This window comes from Lygodium microphyllum, chromosome 25 (genome assembly GCF_053477565.2).
Source record: "Lygodium microphyllum isolate KBCC chromosome 25, Lygodium_microphyllum_v1.1.10, whole genome shotgun sequence".
NCBI lineage: Eukaryota > Viridiplantae > Streptophyta > Polypodiopsida > Schizaeales > Lygodiaceae > Lygodium > Lygodium microphyllum.
In genome coordinates, this window is record NC_141159.1 from 7069503 (window position 1) to 7088519 (window position 19017).

A 19017-nucleotide genomic window follows, 5' to 3' on the forward strand; every position below is an offset into this window, starting at 1 on the left:
CTATCTAGCTTTATCTTTAGTGTTTTGAACCTCCTTGACCATTTCGGCCTAGCCAGAATTGTGTGCTCCTGCTTTGACCTCCTCATTTGAATCATTGTTTTGTGAGCACTTTATGAAATAGTACCCTCACATGCCAGAAATGTGGCACGTGCTAGCAAACTTGCTCCATACCAATTTAAGCTTGAGGCTCCCCACGTACAACATTTCCAACTCCATGGCATCAAGCTTTACCACCCTGATATCCCAATGAAGACATGCACGGTTTCGAAATGGACTAGCCAAAGGAGGGATGTATAGTGGCTTGCCAAGGCCTTTCACAATTTTGAAGCATGCATGTTCCATAGATAAGCTAGTAGTTTTGGCAACTCCCCCTAGACTGGGCAATCCTTCTTAATACTATCCCTTGCCAACTCCATAGGTTGCCATTCCATGGCATAGATGAGGTCAAGTCCCAAAAAGCAAATCCTTGTGCCTTGACTTTCTTTGATGCCTCCTAACTCTATTGAATACCATTTCATAAGGCCCCTTGGCCAACCACATGGTCGCCTCCATGGGCTTAGGTGGCTTGCTTATGAAGAAGATTAGTGCTACTCTTGTGTTAAATCAAACCACATTGGGGTAAATTTATCTAAGTTTAGGATGATTTTTTTTGCCACCCCCTTTTATGATCTCCTTAATGTTTTTTTGTAGAATGGGTGTTAGAATGTCTACAACCAATTGCAAGTTGTCTTCAAGGAGGCAAAGCTTATAGTCCTCTTCAATGTTAATTAAATCTTAGGTAGGCTTGGTTTCCTAGCTTGCTTTGGATCCTCCTACTTTCATCACCTTCATGCTCCTGATTGTGCTTGCGTTTGTGGGCCCATTTCATATCTAGATCTATCGATGCGATGTTGCTCATTGTGCTTTCATTGATACTCTTTGACATGACTATGTCTCTATCTTTTGGTTTACCTACTCTACACGAGACTACATAGGTAAGCTCCCATACCCTCAACACTATCTCACATTGGCATTTAAGAGGGGGGGGGGGGGGGGGGGGGGGGGGGAATTTGGATCAATGGTTAGAAACAACATATACTTTTTAGATCAATCTTGGCTATTCATCGAAATGTCACATCACACAAGTAACTAGGACGCGAAAGTAAACTAGGATGCACTTGTAAACTAGGACAGTTGGAAAATTGACATGATTATCAAAAAATTGGAGTCGTCAAGATAAAAATGTTAAAATTAGCCTTGAAAACATGTTCATAGTGCATGGTCTAATGGTTTGAAGATTTGGAATGAATCTAAAGGTCATGGGTCCAAATCTCTTAAAAAATTTTCCTTTTTTGTTTCTTTACATTTTTTCATTTCTCCTTAAATTTTTATTATGGAACAAATCTTAAAAAATTTCAATATGGTAGTTCAAATCCCTTTTTTTTTTCATTTTTTGTTTCCTTAAGATTTTTTATTTTTGCAATAGTTTGTTTGTAGAAGCCTAAACTCTGAAAAAATTTAACATTTTTAATACAATAGTTTGTTTCTAGAAGCCTAGACCTCTTCTAAAAAATTTAGGGAGAAATAAAAAGACTTAAGAAAATAACCCAAAAAGGAAAACTCAAAGGAATTCGAGTTTGAACGCTTGACCTCATGAACATCGTGCATATTTCTAAACCATTAGAATATATATATGCACATGTTGTAAAGGCTAAGTTTAACTTATTTATTCTTATGGATCCATTTTTTCAGCAACCATGCCATTTTTTTTACCATCCTAGTTTACACGTGCATCCTAGTTTACTTTCACGTCCTAGTTTACTTCCACAATGTGACATTTCAACAAACGGCCAAGGTTGCTCTAAAAAGTATTCCCTGTTTCCAACCATTGATCCCACCTCTCTTCCCTCTTAAATGCTTGTGTGAGATAGTGTTAAGGCTGCTAGACATCAAAGTGGATGAGCTCATCACTTGATGTGGTGATGAGTAAATGCACTTGATGATGACATTTGCTTAGTTATTAACTCACCTCTTAACGTTCAACTCTTCACCCTCTCTGGCTTGCCTATTGACAATGAGACACTCTCCTCTATTGTTTACCCACTAATTTAAACTCTCCACTATCCGGGTTCACATTGAGCGATGAGAAGGAAAAAGAACAATAATGTAATCTAATGTGTGTTTGACAGCAAAAAGCCGGTTTTACTTTTAACACACCATAACTTCTACTAGTGTCATATCCTCAAAATAAAATTTTGGATGGTGGAACATGTTCTACATTACAAGTGGTAAACTTTGATTTAACAAAATTGGCTTTTCTAACTGTTTACATTTACAAAATAATTTACCCAATATAATGTGAACTAGGCCTTTTTAAGTGCCTATGTGAGATAGTCACAAGACAAGAGTTGCCATTGTAATTTGTAACTACTAAACTAGATGGTGGCCCTCAACACTATCTCACATGGGCATGCAAGAGGGGGGAGAGTTGGGAGGGAAGATTGGAAACGAGGGGTTTTCTTTAGATCATTTCTATTTTCATGGCTCCAATTTACCGGCCGTCTTAATTTACTTATAGCCAAGGCCCCTTGGAAGTCCGAAAGGAGAGACGTGTCACGTGCTTCCCACCATGCCAACAGATAAACTTATGAGGTTTGTTGCAGATGTGTACAGTCTAAACCTCATCACAAAGGAGCGGTGGCAGTCACCGGCTCTCTCTCTCTCTCTCTCTCTCTCTCTCTCTCTCTCATATATTCCAGCGTCTGTGAGCTTTATGTCTTATGCAGCCCTGCTGATGACTAATTCTCTAGAGTCCATACGGCATTATACGAGCTCTCTTCTCTCTGAATGATGGCAATGACAAGCCAATTGGGCGTTCCTGCCCCACAGTACACGCATCATGACTGTCCGAGCAAGGTGAACTTCTCCTGGTTCATCGCTGTCACTTCAATCATTTGAATTGTCGTTTCACTGCATTGCGTACAAACTTATTTTGAGCTTGTGAAACGAATGTGTACGAGCATTGCAGGGTCAGTCGCGCATTGCCTAAGAACCGGTTTTGAGCCGATCCACTAGTGTAGCCTTTCGTTACGAAGTGACATCACTTTGTTGTGTTATCGTTGCGCAGGGTTCTTTACAATGGTCTGATTCTGCTCAAGGGGAGGGGAATACTGATCAGTGGAAACCTCCATGGCTAAAGCCCACACCGGTGGTGATGAGGCAACAAGGTGTTCAACACTTGTCCGAAAGAAATCTGCTTCCCTCACAAAATGTCACTGGAAGCCGCTCTTCTTCGAATATGAGTTTATCCAGGTCCTTCCTTTGCACCAGCCCTCTGTCATTGGAAGGATTTGAGAATGGGCAGAACCTTTGGGAATTCAGTAGGTTTGGCTGCTCATTGTGGAAAACAAGGATGTGAGGATATACAGATGACTGATTTATTTTAATTGAGGACGATGTGTCTGTTCATCTCTGCACTTTCCATACTACCTGATGTCTCCCACATTCTGGTCAATTAATGCAGGGGAATGAATTATCATGTTTTTCCCAGCTCCACTTCTGATTTGTGCAATGATGGGATGATCACTGGAGTCGTTAATGCTGTGGACTGTATGCTTGAACAAGGTTTCAGCGTTCCTTTCGATGTTTTCTTCAATCTTTTGCAGAGATGCATTAATGAGAAAGAGATATCGATTTTAAAGGACATCCATCACCTTGTGGTAAAATATGGAGTTGACTCAGACAGGTTTCTGGTGTGTCACTTAATTCGTGCATATTCTTCCCTTGAGAGTTTACCAATAGCTAGGCAGGTGTTCTCAAAAGCATTGGATCCTACAGTATTTTCGTGGAGTGCCATCATATCAGCACATGCTAATCTCGGGCAAGCCCATGAGGCTTTCACACTTTACCAGCAGATGCAGAGAGCTGATATGCAACCCGATGGATATGTATTTGTTGCAGTCCTTAAGGCATGTATTGTAATGTCAGACTTGGCCAAAGGCAAGCTGATTCATTCTCATGTCATTGGATGTGGTTTTGACTCAGAAGTCTTCACTGCGAATTGCTTGATTGATATGTATATGAGATTGGGTAGCTTCAATGAGGCAAGCGTGCTGTTTCAGAGATTGCCCCAGAAGAGTGTGGATATATGGAATACTGTGATCGCAGGTTTTGTTGATCATGGGAATGCTCAGGATGCCCTCAACCTATTTTTGCAACTGCAACAAAACAGCCTGGATCCAGAACAGGTAAGTGATGATTATCACAGGAAAGATTGGCAAGGTCTTTCACCCTTTCTTTCTGACATCGTAAACCCAAACGTGGACACATTCATAATCGTGTTGAAAGCACTTTCTCAGTTACCAGCACAAGAGCTGCATTCACGGATTCATGCTTGCATTATTGAAGTGGGTATTGAGGTGTGTTTGCCAGTTGGCAACACCATCGTTGACATGTACAGCAAATGTGGAAGGGTCAGAGATGCCTGGATGGTCTTTTCCAGGTTGCCAACGAGAGATGTCATAACCTGGAGCGTGTTGATTGCAGGTTTCATTCAAGATGGACAGTGTTGGGAAGCACTAGAGATTTATCATGACATGCAAGAAGATGATATAAGCCCTGACTCGTTCACATTTGTGTGTGTTTTAAAGGCATGCTCTGGTCTAGCAGCTTTAGAGCATGTCAGGAATATTCACTGTCAGATCTTGGAAGATAGTATGGAGGAAGATCTATATGTGGGCAGTATGCTGGTTGACGTGTATGGTAAGTGTGGGTGTTGTGAGGATGCACGGGCACAGTTCAACCGAATGTCAAATCCTGGAATTGTGACTTGGAACGCAATGCTTTCTGGCTATGTCCAGAATGAACAAGGGCAGGAAGCAGTGTCTCTTTTCCACCTCATGCAGCAAGAGGGTGTGGAGCCTGTTCAGGCCACCTATGTCAGCTTATTGAAAGCATGTTCCAGTTTGGCAGCTCTAGTAGAAGGCATTCATGCCCACTCTCAGATTGTTGAAAAAGGGTTTGACTCGGACCTGTTCTTAAACACAACCCTCATTGACTTCTACAGCAAGTGCTCTAGTGTGGAGGATGCATGTAGAATTTTTGAGAGGGTTGCAAAACCGGATGCAGTGGCATGGAATGCCTTGATTTCAGCTTGTGCACAGCACAATGCTCATCGGCTTGCTGTTGGCCACTTTAAGATGATGCAGCAAGCTGGTCTGAAGCCCAACGATGCCACTTTCATCTGTCTTCTCTCCGCTTGCAGCCATGCTGGTTTAGTCGATGAAGGATGCACGCATTTCAAATCCATGCGAGATAAGTATGAGATTGCACCAACGACAGAACACCACGACTCAATGGTTGATCTGTTAGGCCATTCAGGATACTTGTCTGAGGCAGAAGATTTACTCGAGACCGTTCCATTTGCACCCAATGTCACACAATGGACGTCCCTGCTTAGTTCTTGCAGGACACACGGGAATGTCAATATAGGACAGCGATGCTTTGACCACCTTGTGAGCCTGAATCCCGAGAATGCCTCTGGTTATGTGCTCATGTCGGATATACTGTCAGGTGCTGGCAGGCAAGCAGATGCGCAAGCAGTAGAGCAGTTGAGAAGATGTGCAAATGGATGGAAGAAACCAGCAAGGGCGTTCATAGAGATCGACAATCAGGTGCATGATTTTACGGTCTCAAGCAAGACGCATCCAAGAAGCGATGATATCTACGCAAAGCTCGACTGTTTAGGTGTGCAAGTGCGGCGGCGGCGCAAGGAGGGTGATGGATCTGACCGAGGCGGTGGGCATTGCGAGAGATTGGCCTTGGCTCTGGGGTTGCTTTGCACCCCGCCGGGAGCGACCCTCAGGATCTCCAAGAACCTGCGAGTGTGCCCGGATTGCCACAGCGACATGAAGGCCATCTCCGCAATCGAGAAGCGCCAGATTGTCATCACGGATGCGTACAGGATTCACCGATTCCAGGATGGGGACTGCTCTTGTCACGATACGTACTGACTGACAAATTCTAAATTTATTTATTCTTAAATTCTTTCTTCTTCTTTCCCAACAGCTGTGAAAAATACAAGCTACACAGAGTTTCGACGACTTATGTAAATTGGGATCCGAGTGTAAAATAGCTCTCAATGAGGAGGAGGAGGAGGAGGATTAATCATATAAAACCAAGGTTAACGCCATTCCACATTACGGTTTTGGATGATAAACGAAGGCTGTGTGTGTGCTGTCTTATATGTTGTCTATTCCGTTCACACATGGATTAATGAGGGAAGTCTCGTGCACCCATCATTGCATATGCAAGGTACAACTCCATACATTTCTGAAAGATCGTTTGATGACTAAAGTTGGAAAGTGTCCTTGCCCTTGTACATGGTACGCTCGAGTTGGAAATTCATCCAACACTGCAGCATGTACTACTACTCTTTTTTCTGATCATGGCCTCATAGCCTTGCAGAAATAAACAAAGCACGTTTTGATGGCCTTGCAAAAATTTAGAGTTTCAGAAAGCACTATTATTGGGATGGAAAGGCTTCTTTGCCTCCTCTTCAAGAACCATTCGATCCACTACAAAGCTCTTACTTGGTGAGCATTGGCATGGTAAATAGTTCAAGAAAACCCTTCCTTTTGTATCAATGGGTATTGAAGAGTCTTAGTTTGTTGGAAAAATGGCTATACCTTTTGGACTCATGGTTCTAATTATCACCGTATCGGGTCCATGATACTGCAAGATGCATGTATCATGCAATGGACCCAAGGTTTGTGCAATTTGGTGTGAACAATACTGAGCATGAGGTTGAGAATAGGATGGCCACATTACCAAATCTTGATAGTGTAATCTTGGCTTTGATGCAAGCAATGATGCACCTTGCTCATCACAATGTTTATACTTGCGTTTTCAGTCTAAAGCTAAGAGATTGCTTGAGAATGCTAGAGTAGAGCTAACATTAACTCCAATGAAAGGTCATGACATGTCAAGTCAGTACTTTGTGCCTACTAGATATAAGGTTGCTACTATATTATTTGGGCAAAGCAGGTGACACCTTGCAACATCATAACGTAAAGGTGCATACAAGGAGTGGTACGTATGTGCCTTGGGCGTGGAGCTCCTTTCATGCATACTACATTGGATGCCTTTTCCATGTCATATCTGCATACATACCACATGTGCTTTGCATACATGCAGAGAGAGTTCGGTCGTTGATACAAATAAGAGGGTTGCACAAATGCACTATTTGATAGATTAAAGATTATGCTAGGTATCCAAGCTATTGTAAATGCAAAGTGTGAATTGAAAAAGTAATGATAAGTCTATGGATAGTGCTTGGTTTATTGCTATGTACTTGTGAAAGATTACAAAAGACTTGCTTGTTGTTTGGTATTCAATTTTATCATAATACTTGAGAACAATGGAAACCCTATTATTAAAAAGCTAGACCAAGACAACTACCCATCATGGAAGTTCTGTGTGTTGAACTTGCTTGTTTGGAAAGCCTATGGATAGTGATTGGTTTATTGCTATGTACTTCTTGTGAAAGATTAAAAAAGACTTGCTTGTTGTTTGGTATTCAATTTTATCATAATACTTGAGAACAATGGAAACCCTATTATTAAAAAGCTAGACCAAGACAACTACCCATCATGGAAGTTTTGTGTTGAACTTTCTTATTAAAAAGCTAGACCAAGACAACTACCCATCATGGAAGTTCTGTGTGTTGAACTACCCATCATGGAAGTTCTGTGTGTTGAACTTTCTTGTTTGGAAAAGGCCTATACGAGTTTGTTTCAAGAGAGATCAAAATGAGTTCTTTGGCCATGCTTTTGGTATATATAGGATATTAGTTTTAATTATATGCATTTTGAAGTAGTTGTCCTATCAAAGTTTATACATACTTGTGTAGAATAATCATCCCATGTTGCTCACATGTATCACTCCCTCGACTATCATCAGGACTCAACATTGCCCTCCAAAGATCACCAAACAAGCATTGCAATTTTCAGCATTGAGTTTGTTGAGAATAGCAAATGATGCATGATCTGTATGCCCATAGAGACTTGCCCATAAGTGGCTTTGTATGCAAGATAGACATATGATGTACGCTCTAGGAAGAGATGACAGAATCCCATAACCACAGTGAGGTACAGTGGTACTATCCAAAAAGCTATATAAGCATGTACTTGACACTCATTTCAATGTAATTGTACTTTCAGTTTAAGTCACTCAAGATTGTGTTTATGAATCCAAGCTAATCTATCTTGGAACCTTATTCACTTGAGTTACAATTCCTCATTCTGATAATGTATCGTGTGTTTCACCATAGCCGATCTAGTTCTAGGTCCGTGTTTCTCAACATAGTAGCAGAGCCATGGCTGAGCTAGGTGGTTAGTGGTGTGTTTTTCTTCTTCCTTGCAAGCTCTACAATATTTTAGCCTATTTCTATTCCAATCTCTTAAGCACTCAAACGCGGCATTCGATGAAATGTTAGAAGAAAGACATGTTTCGATGAGTCTCTCCTCTCGGCCAAGAAGAACGAAAGAAGCGTGGCTGTGTCGCCCTCCCCTGTTCTTGCAAAAGGACTCTCATTCTTGCTCAAGGAGGACATGATATACTACCTATCATAGGCCAGCTCTCCAAACCTTCTCAAGTGAAGCAAGGGGGAGTGTTTGCGACAAGAGGAGCCATCATCTGGCTAGACGTGAGCTTGAAAGGCCAATTCAAAAGCATCAAACGCATTAGGGTCTGAACTACAGGCCTTGGAAGATGCTTGGATGGCTAAAGCTGACCTGAGGCTCTTCAAGGATGTTGTTGCAGATAAGCTAAGGATGTTGCCCATACCTAAGAAAGAGCAAAAGATGAGATTAGATCGGTGGTTCTCTCAAGTTGATAGTTTTTCACACTATGAAGCACAAGTGTTGGCTGAGAGGCTTGGTGCCGATAATGTATTCTGGGATTGGAATCTGCCTAGGACCATAGAAGGCTTCTATAGGTGCCAAGGCGGCACTAGGGCCACAATAGCAAGAGGCATTGCCTTTGCCCCTCATGTTGACATGCTTTGGATGGAGTCTGTTGGGCCCCATTATGACTAGGCACGCGACTTTGCCCTCGGTGTCAAGGCACATTATCCTAACATTCTCCTGGCCTATAACGTGTCCCCTTCTTTCAACTAGGATGCTGCTGGAATGAGTGAAGCACAGATGCAGAGCTTCATCCCAGACCTTGCTAAGCTTAGCTTTGTGTGGCAATTCATCACTCTTGGTGGATTCCATGCTAACTCACTCATTGTTGACTTGTTTGCAAAGGATTTCATGGAGCGTGGGATGGTAACTTATGTGCAAAATATACAGAGGAAAGAGAGAGAGCATGGAATTGAAACTTTGGCCCATCAGAAATGGTCTAGTGTTAATTGCTTTGACCACTTCCTCAGGACTGTACAAGGGGTTTCTTAGCAACAGCATCCATGGACAAAGGTGTCACTAAAGAGTAGTTCAAGGAGGAGTTGAAGAAGACGAGCGTGACCTTCTCTGGTTTAGGTTGAAAAAAGGAGAGTTGCATGAATGCAGATTTTGTTCTTAGGTCTTTAAGCTGGAAGTTGTCGGACCATGTGGATCTCCTGGAGGGCATCACCATTAATTCACTCTAGTCACTCAAATTATTCACAAAAGTGAGGCCCAAATCATGGAGTCTTTCTGTAGGTGTCTGTTGAATCATAATACTATAGCCATTAGTTGGAAGAACGAATTTTTTGGTTAAAAGTTCTTCTAGTTCATTGAGACAAATAAAATCCAAAAATAAAAATAAAAATCATGTATCCCGAACTTGAATGTATGAGAGTTTGTCAAACCAAGCCCATGTACCCATCAGTGTGTTCATTTGTAAAAGCATAAAGCAAAAAGGAGAAGTACCATGTGTCAACAAAGGGACAAGAGTCACAACAAAGACAAAGAGCATGAAGACCAAGAAGATTGAAGACTGCACCAAAGAGTGGGAAAGAAGCACAAAGAAGATGAAGAAAATATTCTTTGTTGCCGATAACAAAAACCTTCCCATGGTGGATCCTTATTTTCCATAGGGGATTTTGTTTCCCATAGTGGATGTAACAAACCCTACCAAAAATGTAAGGTTTCAAGCTTGACCTAACTGAGGTTGTCAAAGAGCTAGTCTCCTGGTCCATATTCGCATGTGTGGGGGGGGGGGGGGAGGGGGCGCAAATTCCAGTAGGTATAGGAACCCATCATTTGAGGGGGGGCGTTGAGAATAGAAAACGATGCCTGATATGTATGCCCATAGAGGATTGCCCATAAGTGGCTTTGTATGCAAGATAGACATATGATGTATGCTCTAGGAAGAGATGACAGAATCCCATAAGCATAGTGAGGTATAGTGGTACTATCCAAAAAGCTATATAAGCATGTACTTGACACTCATTTCAATGTAATGGTACTTTCAGTTTAAGACACTCAATATTTTGTTTATGAGTCTAAGCTAATCTATCTTGGAACCCAATTCACTTGAGTTACAATTCCTCATTCTGATAATGTATCGTGTGTTTGACTTGTGTCCACCATAGCCGATCTAGTTCTAGGTCTGTGTTTCTCAACAGAGTTTACCCTACTAAGTAAAGAGGCTAAGGGGACACCATCTTAAAGTTGACCCTATGGTTGAACATGTGGCCTAAACAATATTCAGATGACAAAACATATGGCCATGCAAGGTGCAAATGCAAACAATTGGAACGCCTAACTACATGCACAAAGTTGTCTTTTGGTAAGTCTATTGATACAAAGTTGTCTTTCAATATGTTAGTTGATACAAATTTGTCTTTCAATATGTTAGTTGATAAAAAGTTGTCTTCTGGTATGTCAATTCATACAACATAAAGCAATGTGTATGATTCCACACTTGATGGGTGAAGAGCAGTGTGCAAAAGCTATAGGTAATATGCAGGCTCTCATTATTTACATGGCTACAAAAGATTATAAGGCTAAGGTAGATGCTAACACTATTGTTATGCTCAAGCTATTGGCACAAGGGAAAATGAAAATGATGCTGCTGATGGTGCTAGAGATAGTCATGTTACAACTTATACATAAAGTTTTGATATAGGTTCACCACATGAGCCTATAATTAATGCTACAATAAATACGGATATAGAACATATTGGCAATAGAAATGATATTGATACTACAACTCAAGAGGGAGCCTTTGGTACTAGGGATGTGTGTCACACAATGGATAAGATGCCCAATGTTATGCATGTTGCAGTAGTGGATGATTCACAATATAATCATCTTATATCCCTTGCACAGTTGGCAAGCAAGATGGGTGATACACCATCCCCAACATTAGTTGATGACGTGCAAAATGTGCATGTTGGGCAAGATATTGATACATATAACCAACAAGCTAAACATATATATGATACACAAGATGTGCATGTTAGGTAAGATGCTAATACAAGTAATGAGGAACTAAAACATATGAATGATGTGCAAGATGTGCATCTTGGGACAAATGCAAATACATGTAATTTAGACCTTGAACATTTAAATGATGCCCAAACTTGTGGACTAGAATATGTTAATTGTGGGGATACAAATATAACTACAAATGAGAATGCAATTTGTGTCTTTGATGTTAACGTTGTGAACACCCATACTGATGCTGAGGTAGGACGTTACATTGGCGAATGGAACAAAGAACGAATGTTTTGTTTTAGATCTCAATGGCCTACAATTGAAAAGATATATGATCACATATGTTTTGAGAAACATCAACGAGGCTTGTGCCTCAAAACATTCTATACAAGATCATCAAACCTTAAAGGGTTTAAAGATAAGAACATCTTTGATGCATCATGAGACCTAATGCATTATAGATTGTGCATAGAGTTTTCAAATTGTGCTATGGAGCAACCACACTAGTCCAAATTTGAATGCATCTATATTGTCTACAATATTTCCTTGTCTAAACAACAAATTTTTCATTAGTGTCATTGCACAAAGATAGATGCAAGAAAGCAATTTTTAATCTATCTCATGTTGATGGAGTCCCTTCAAGTAGTGATGATAGCAAGACAATACTTCTCAAGTGTTTATCCAACTCTATGTGCTATTTTCCAAATTTTAGTAGAGACAACATGTTGCTCTAGATGACAGAAGATACAAGACCGTGCTAAACCAATATCAATGCTACATATATCCTCCATCATTTGATCCTAAAGATGCTAACCAAGAGCCCATGGTAGCTATCAATGACTTTATTCCGTTAGTTTTGGTAAGAGGAAGGGTTTCTACATATCCTAGCTATAATGAGTACCAACACATGATGTATAACCATAAGGACACATTGTCTACCCTTGTAAATTTTAGTAAAAGAAGATAGCATTTGACGTTAATGTTGCACTTACAAGTAAAAGAAGTACACTAGAAGTTAAGAAAAGGCACCCAAACCCGCAAGCTCCACCATCACACAACCTCAATCTCTGACCCTTTATCCAGTCACCCCATTTGCCACCACATCTTCCCAATCAACATCCAACAATACCCCTAATGGGCCCACTGTATCTTCTCCAACACAATCCTCTCTTCCTATCCCCTTCCATACACATGCTCAAGTATGCTCCTCTCCTTTATCCCATCTTGACTTTCCCTCACCACTTGCCACATGTGGACAAGCTCTAAATCCCACCAAAATTAATTACTCTAACCTTTCAAAATCTCATAAACTACCTTCCAGCTCACGATTACAGCACCACGCTGGCAACTTGGTGCCTTTCTCTACATTGAAATCAGTGCAAACCTCACCTGCAATAGCTATTGTCATGCCTGCTCGACACACCACCCAGCCACCATAGCAGCCCTCATCACATCACAGGGTGCCAAATTTGAAGACACAATTGCCACATAGCTGTCCACACCAACAGGTTCACTCCAACTCTTGAGAAATCAACAATTGAAGCCTCTTCTCTATCTGAAATTCCCAATACCAACTCTCCAATTGAATATTCAGAGTTCTATATATTTCAGCAATCCCAAGCTCCCATCATTCCATTTTCCAAGTCCTAGAATCCTACAGCTAAAACAATCTCTCTCAGTCCACACACAAACACCTCCTCTTCTCAAAAATCTTCTCCATTCATCCCTGAAGAGCTTCCCACTAAAATTCCCACAAATCAAGCACCCTCAAACTCCCTTCCCAACCTTCAAAGGTCTGCTGCATAGTTGCAATGTCCTCCACTTCAAGTAACTCTTCTCCTACTACTCTCATTGTAAACCACTCTCAAACCCCCATCTCCAATTTCCCCTTCCATGCCCATTATTCCTTTCAGCTCTTCTGACTCCAAGAATGACAAAGTTATCTCCTTACCAATTCCATGTTACAAGAACCTACATGACCTTCATCTCCAAGCCAACATTGCCCTTGGACAAGCTTGACAGTTGCCTCCAAACACCATTCTAAAGCCACCCAAGTGCCCTTCCATCAATCAAGCACTTTGGAGTCATGAAGCCTCTCAATGGCAAGCTGCAATGCTCGAAGAATACAAGGCTCTTATTCATAACAATACCCAGACATTGGTCCCACTTCCTCCTAGAGAATCTGCAATCAGCTCTGCAAATGGGTACTTTGCAAAAGCTCAAAAATGATGGCACTATTGACAAGTACAAAGCCCAACTTGTAGCTCATGGTTTCGAAGAAATTGAAGGCCTCCACTATGGAAGTACATTCTCTCTTGTATTATCTATGACTTCCTTATAGGTATTAGTTTCCATGGTTGCTCATTTCAAATTTATTCACCATCATGTTGATGTCAAAACTGCCTTCTTACATGGTCACTTAGATGAGAAAATCTACATGTCCCAACCCCCAAACTTTGTTGATCCAAAATTCTCCACTCATGTCTGCTTATTGCATAAAGCCCTCTATGGTCCGAAACAAGCACCAAGGAAATGGTACACTCTCATTCATTCTCACTTAATACACCATGACTTTAGACAGCTAGACATTGATCATAACATTTATATTCTTCTTCAAGGCAACACCGTTATTATCCTAGGCCTCTATGTTGATGACATTCCACTTCTCACCAACTCTCCTCATGCCATGTCCAAAGCCAAATCCATTATATCCTCCCAATTTGCTATAACAAATTATGGTCCTATGCATTATTGTATTGGCATTGAAATTGAACAGACACGCACATCTATCAAAATGCATTAACATACCTATATTATGTCTATTCTCTCACATTACTCCATGCTCCACTGTAGCCCATGGTCACTCCACTTGCCCAAAATCTCCAACTAAATCCATCCTCATCTCACTCTCTTTCAAATGAGCAAGCTTCGTGAAATGGAAACTATTCCTTATATGGAAACACTCAGATATCTCTTATTTCTAATTACTTGTACCCATCCAGATTTGTCTTATGCAAGACATATTCTCTCCAAAGCCATGCATCAACCTACTTATGAACATTGGAAGCACCTAAAATGTGTCTTAAGATACCTCAAGGCCACGTCTCATGTGGGGATATGTTTTACCAAAGATAGCATGATTTTCTTTTAAGAGCATATTCAGATGCAGATTGGGATGGCGATCTTGCTACCCAAAGATCTCTCACTGGTTTATTATTACTCTAGTAGGAGGTCCTATCTCATGGAACACCAAACAACGATACTCAGAGTAGCACTTTCTACTACGAAAGACAAATATGTGACATGCAGCATGGCTGCCCGTGAAGTTATTTACCTTAAGAAACTCTTGGAGAATATCAAGTTTGGATATCAGCCTCAACCAATTCTAGTCTTCACCAACAACAATGAAGGGGATGCAATGGTAGTGGAAAAGGAGAAGAGGAAGATGCGGGAGAGAAGAGCACACAAAATGTAGGTTTTGTCCAACTGAACTGACAGCCTTATTGCACTATCATATTATATATGAATAAAGAATATGGGGTCACAGTGTACACGAGCAGGCCCAGAGGCCTTTTACCCCAACAACATCCCACTAAAAGGCCAATGTGGCTAGGGAGTGAAAACAAAGAAAAGAAAAAAAAAAGACAAGGTGAGGAATCATGACATCTCACTGAATGCCCAATCAGAAAGCGAGCTGTGCAAGAAGTGTCAGGAACCTCTACAGAAGAAGAGTCAAGCATCCGCGAGTCCATGACATCCAAGAGATAAGTGATCCTGCAACTCCATACAACGGAGCAATCCAAGAATGCTTCTCATGAAGCAAGCACAACTCATCAATGCACGGATGTAAAGCATCAGAGTCGCGCATAGCATCAGCGTGGTGTATACAAGGCAGCGGAGAGCAGTCAAACTCTCCAAAGTCAATCACTAAAAGAGGGCCAGCATCCCGAACACTCATCCAATGGGGTCTCAAGACTACATGTGGTTTTAGTGAAGCGGAAGACTAACATATGGCTGGTTGTCTAGCTTGCAAATCTATAAGAAAACGGCTCTCATGAGCCTGCAAGGGGTCTAGCAACTAATCACCAACATCCTGACCCTGACTGTTGTCTATAGTTACGCCATTTGGGCGAATAAATGCCTCATTTTCAGCATAAACAGTTTGTTATAATGGCACTATAGCTATTGTAAAATCAACCATAAAGCATACTAAACGCTCATCAAGAGGCTTGAGAGGTGTCTGTGTCTCATAGAAGACAACATGAAGGCTGCATATGGCTTGTTGGGCATCCAAAACCCATAATCTGTAGGCCTTAAAGTCACCATCTCCATAACCAAGGAGGATACATCTACGTGACATAGGCTCATGTGGCATACGTACAGATGCCTGGCAGCCAAACATCCTCAAGTAATCATAGGAGGATTGCATGCCACTCCATGCCTCATGGGGTGTAATATGATCGAAGGTCAAGCACGGTGTCCTGTTAACCAAATAGACTGCCGTCATAAGAGCATCAGCCCAAAAGCCATAAGACAACCCAGCTGTGGTAAGCATAGAAGCAACCTTTGCCTGTAAGGTCAGGCACATGCCATGAGCAATCCCATAATAGTGTGGGCACAAGAAATCAATTCCATACTACTAACAAGAGAATTGAATGCTCGAAGAGAGAGCATGATTCTCATAATCCATCTACAAGCACCTAGGCCTGCTACCAACAAGAGGTTCGAAAGCTCGAAGAGAGAGCATGATTCTCATAATCCATCTGCAAGCACCTAGGCTTGCTACTAGCAGAATCCATAAACATGTCAAACTTAACTATAGCATCATCAATCAGCACCAAGGGAAAAGCCCAAACATGCTAGGTAGCATGATCAACAAAGGTCACAAAGTACGACACTCAACCAAGTGACTGGGAAGGCATAGGTCCATATGCACAATGGACAAGATCTAGAGGAGCATGCCTTGTATGATCGCCATAAGCCAATCTCCATAAGCCAAGGAGGCTCTGTAAGGACCAAGAGTATAATCAAGGCAAGCATCAAGATCTATAAGTGACATAGGAGGCAGTAATAAGTTTGAACGAGACAATATCTCCATCTCTCTGTGGTGCATATGTCCTAGGCGATAATGCCATAACAATGCAAGTGGTATCTTGAGAACTGCAACCATAGAATCTCCCACATGAGAGACATGCACTAGGTAATGAGAACCAACTCTAGAACCTCTGGCCAAAACCAAGCAACCACGACAGATCTTCCATGACCTATCCTAAAGAGAAATAGAGTAACCTGCATCAAGCAACTGACTGACAGAAATCAAGCTCATACTGAGCATGGGAACATGTAAAACATCCCTAAGCATAAGAGAAGTCCCACTAGGCAAAGCTAGGTGTATGTCCCCTATACCAAGAATAGCATAAGTCTGCTCAAGGCCCAAAGAAATGCATCCATCAAACTCCCTATAAGTAGAGAACCATGCTCCATGTGGAGTAACATGACAAGATGCCATAGAATCCAATAGCTAATCTGAGACATAGGCCGTATCACCGAGCAAAAAGGTTGTAGGAAAACTAGATGACATGAGTACATGCTCAACCACATCATCATGGGGAACAACATGTACCTCACCACTAGTAACAATGGTAACACCCGATGCGTCTCTTGTATCTCTGACTCTCTGCTCATGTCGAGTCTGCTCTGTCTCTACTGCTCTCTAATCCATCTAAAACATTTTCTTTTAACATTCCCAAGCTTGGCACAATGGAAGCATACATCTATAGAAGAAGAATCTGTAGAAGACGACAAGGAATCCAAGTCATCATGAATAGGGCTATCCATAGCATCCACAGAGCTCAAGGAGTCATGGGCTATCCCAACAAAGGGAACCTACTCGTAAAGACAATCATTTGCAAGTACATCAATGGTAGAAGCATGCTGCAAAGGCTCATGAAACCTCAATGGACACGAGGACATAAAAGCATCAACCAAGGATGCAAAAGCTCCCACATGAAGAAGAGTCGTAGCCAACTGCATGACAGAACCAACCACAATACGATAAATCATAAGACATTTGTCATAAGAGCACATGGTATTCAGCCATGAAATCAGCCCATAACCATACCCATAAGCATAGCTCTACAGTACATAATGCCATCTGGGAAAAGGCAAGTCAAGCCAAGAAGAGGCAAAACTTCCTACAAGAGTCGAGCTCTAAGAAAAGCCCAAGTATCTATACAACAACATCCAAATAAGTGGCTATGTGAAGTACATAACAATAGACAAAGTGCATAGCCAAGTAAGCATCAAGAGCAACTACTCTCTGACCTGTATGGGCAAAAGCAACCCAACTAGCATAGAAGCTAGGCAACATAGAAGCAACAAAGCCATAATTGCTAAACCCAAGCAATGTCAAGAAGTCCACTGATCAAGGAGTAACCCGCAAAGAACCAAGCGTCAATGAGCAATGAAATCTCAATAACCAAACTGCCAAGACAATAGAGCAAGCACTGCTCAAACATGTATCTACATCCAAGTAAATCCAAGATCCATAATCGGGGCATTAAGGACTAAATAGCATCCAAGCTGCATAAGTGATAAGTTGACCAAATGCAAAATGCTCCACAAAATTCTCAAATGCAAATCGATTCAAGCCCAAACATCTGCCATACTACGGCCTGACCCAAAAGCATCCACATCAGACCACCTCAGTCGTCCCATAATGGGTAGCACAGGGCATAAACCTTGTCAAGTGAAACGCCAGTTGCAAAGAAAATGATAGTGAACCAAGAATTGAGCTCTATTCTTTGCTCAAGAAGCATCCGGGAGCATAAACATCAAAGTGGCATCATCCAAATACATCAGCATATCATCCTGAGTAGTCAGGAGCACCTGCAGACCATAGGTATAACTAAACTAGAGGTAAAATAACCTATCAACCAAGGTAGCATAAATCCCAACCAACAACAAAGTGTCTGTATCCAAATCAAGGCTCAATAGCTCTCAAATAGCATATCCAGGCATAAACCATGATGACCAAGCATCAATACATCCAACAAGACACCCGAATGTCAACAAAGAGCATTATGCATAAGCCGTCCTGATAAAACCTCGCTGCCCAAACAATGTATAGCAGTAAATCCCTGCATAAATCAAGCTATGGAAGCTCAAACCAAGTTCCAAAGTATCTCAAAACATTGGGCAAACATCCCCAAAGCATCTTAACATCAAATACCAAGCCTCGGGAGCATCACATAAGGTAAGAGCATGACATTTTCCTTCTGTAAATCAAGTCAGATCTACTACAGAACATTCTATGATCAAAATTTGGCAGATCTAACATCTCCATTGCGTCTGGAGCATACCAAAACCCCAAGGTAGACTCTTATCTTGCCTAAATCAGGTCCGGATGCCCAAGATATGAGAAAAAATGCGATTTTTGAGCCACAATTTGAAACAAGCGCAAAAAAAACTTGAGCTACTACTGTGGGGCTTACTGGTTATCCTGAGGATAAGGGGGGAAATGGGGGCATATAAGGTGTCCAATGAAGCCAAGGAACACCTGCAAAGAGCCTATGAGGGCCGGAGAGAGGCGGGAGATGAAATCTTACCTCGGGGG

General features: G+C 41.5%; 1 protein-coding gene across 1 annotated transcript; it reads left to right on the forward strand.

The window, feature by feature from the left end:
• Positions 1 to 2653: 2653 nt before the first annotated feature.
• Positions 2654 to 6037, forward strand: LOC148013876 (pentatricopeptide repeat-containing protein At2g03880, mitochondrial-like). Its single transcript, XM_087666774.1, has 3 exons — positions 2654 to 2895; positions 3107 to 3291; positions 3503 to 6037. The coding sequence occupies exons 1-3, from the start codon at positions 2827 to 2829 to the stop codon at positions 5988 to 5990; spliced, it is 2742 nt and encodes a 913-aa protein (XP_087522900.1). The 5' UTR covers positions 2654 to 2826; the 3' UTR covers positions 5991 to 6037.
• The last annotated feature ends 12980 nt before the right edge of the window (positions 6038 to 19017 follow it).

Bases quoted from the DNA above. Each gene is read 5' to 3' on its own strand.
- LOC148013876 (XM_087666774.1), top strand. From the start codon at position 2,827: ATGATGGCAATGACAAGCCAATTGGGCGTTCCTGCCCCACAGTACACG. The intron at 2,896-3,106 runs GTGAACTTCTCC...ATCGTTGCGCAG, and splicing joins ATCATGACTGTCCGAGCAAG to GGTTCTTTACAATGGTCTGA. The intron at 3,292-3,502 runs GTCCTTCCTTTG...CAATTAATGCAG, and splicing joins TCGAATATGAGTTTATCCAG to GGGAATGAATTATCATGTTT.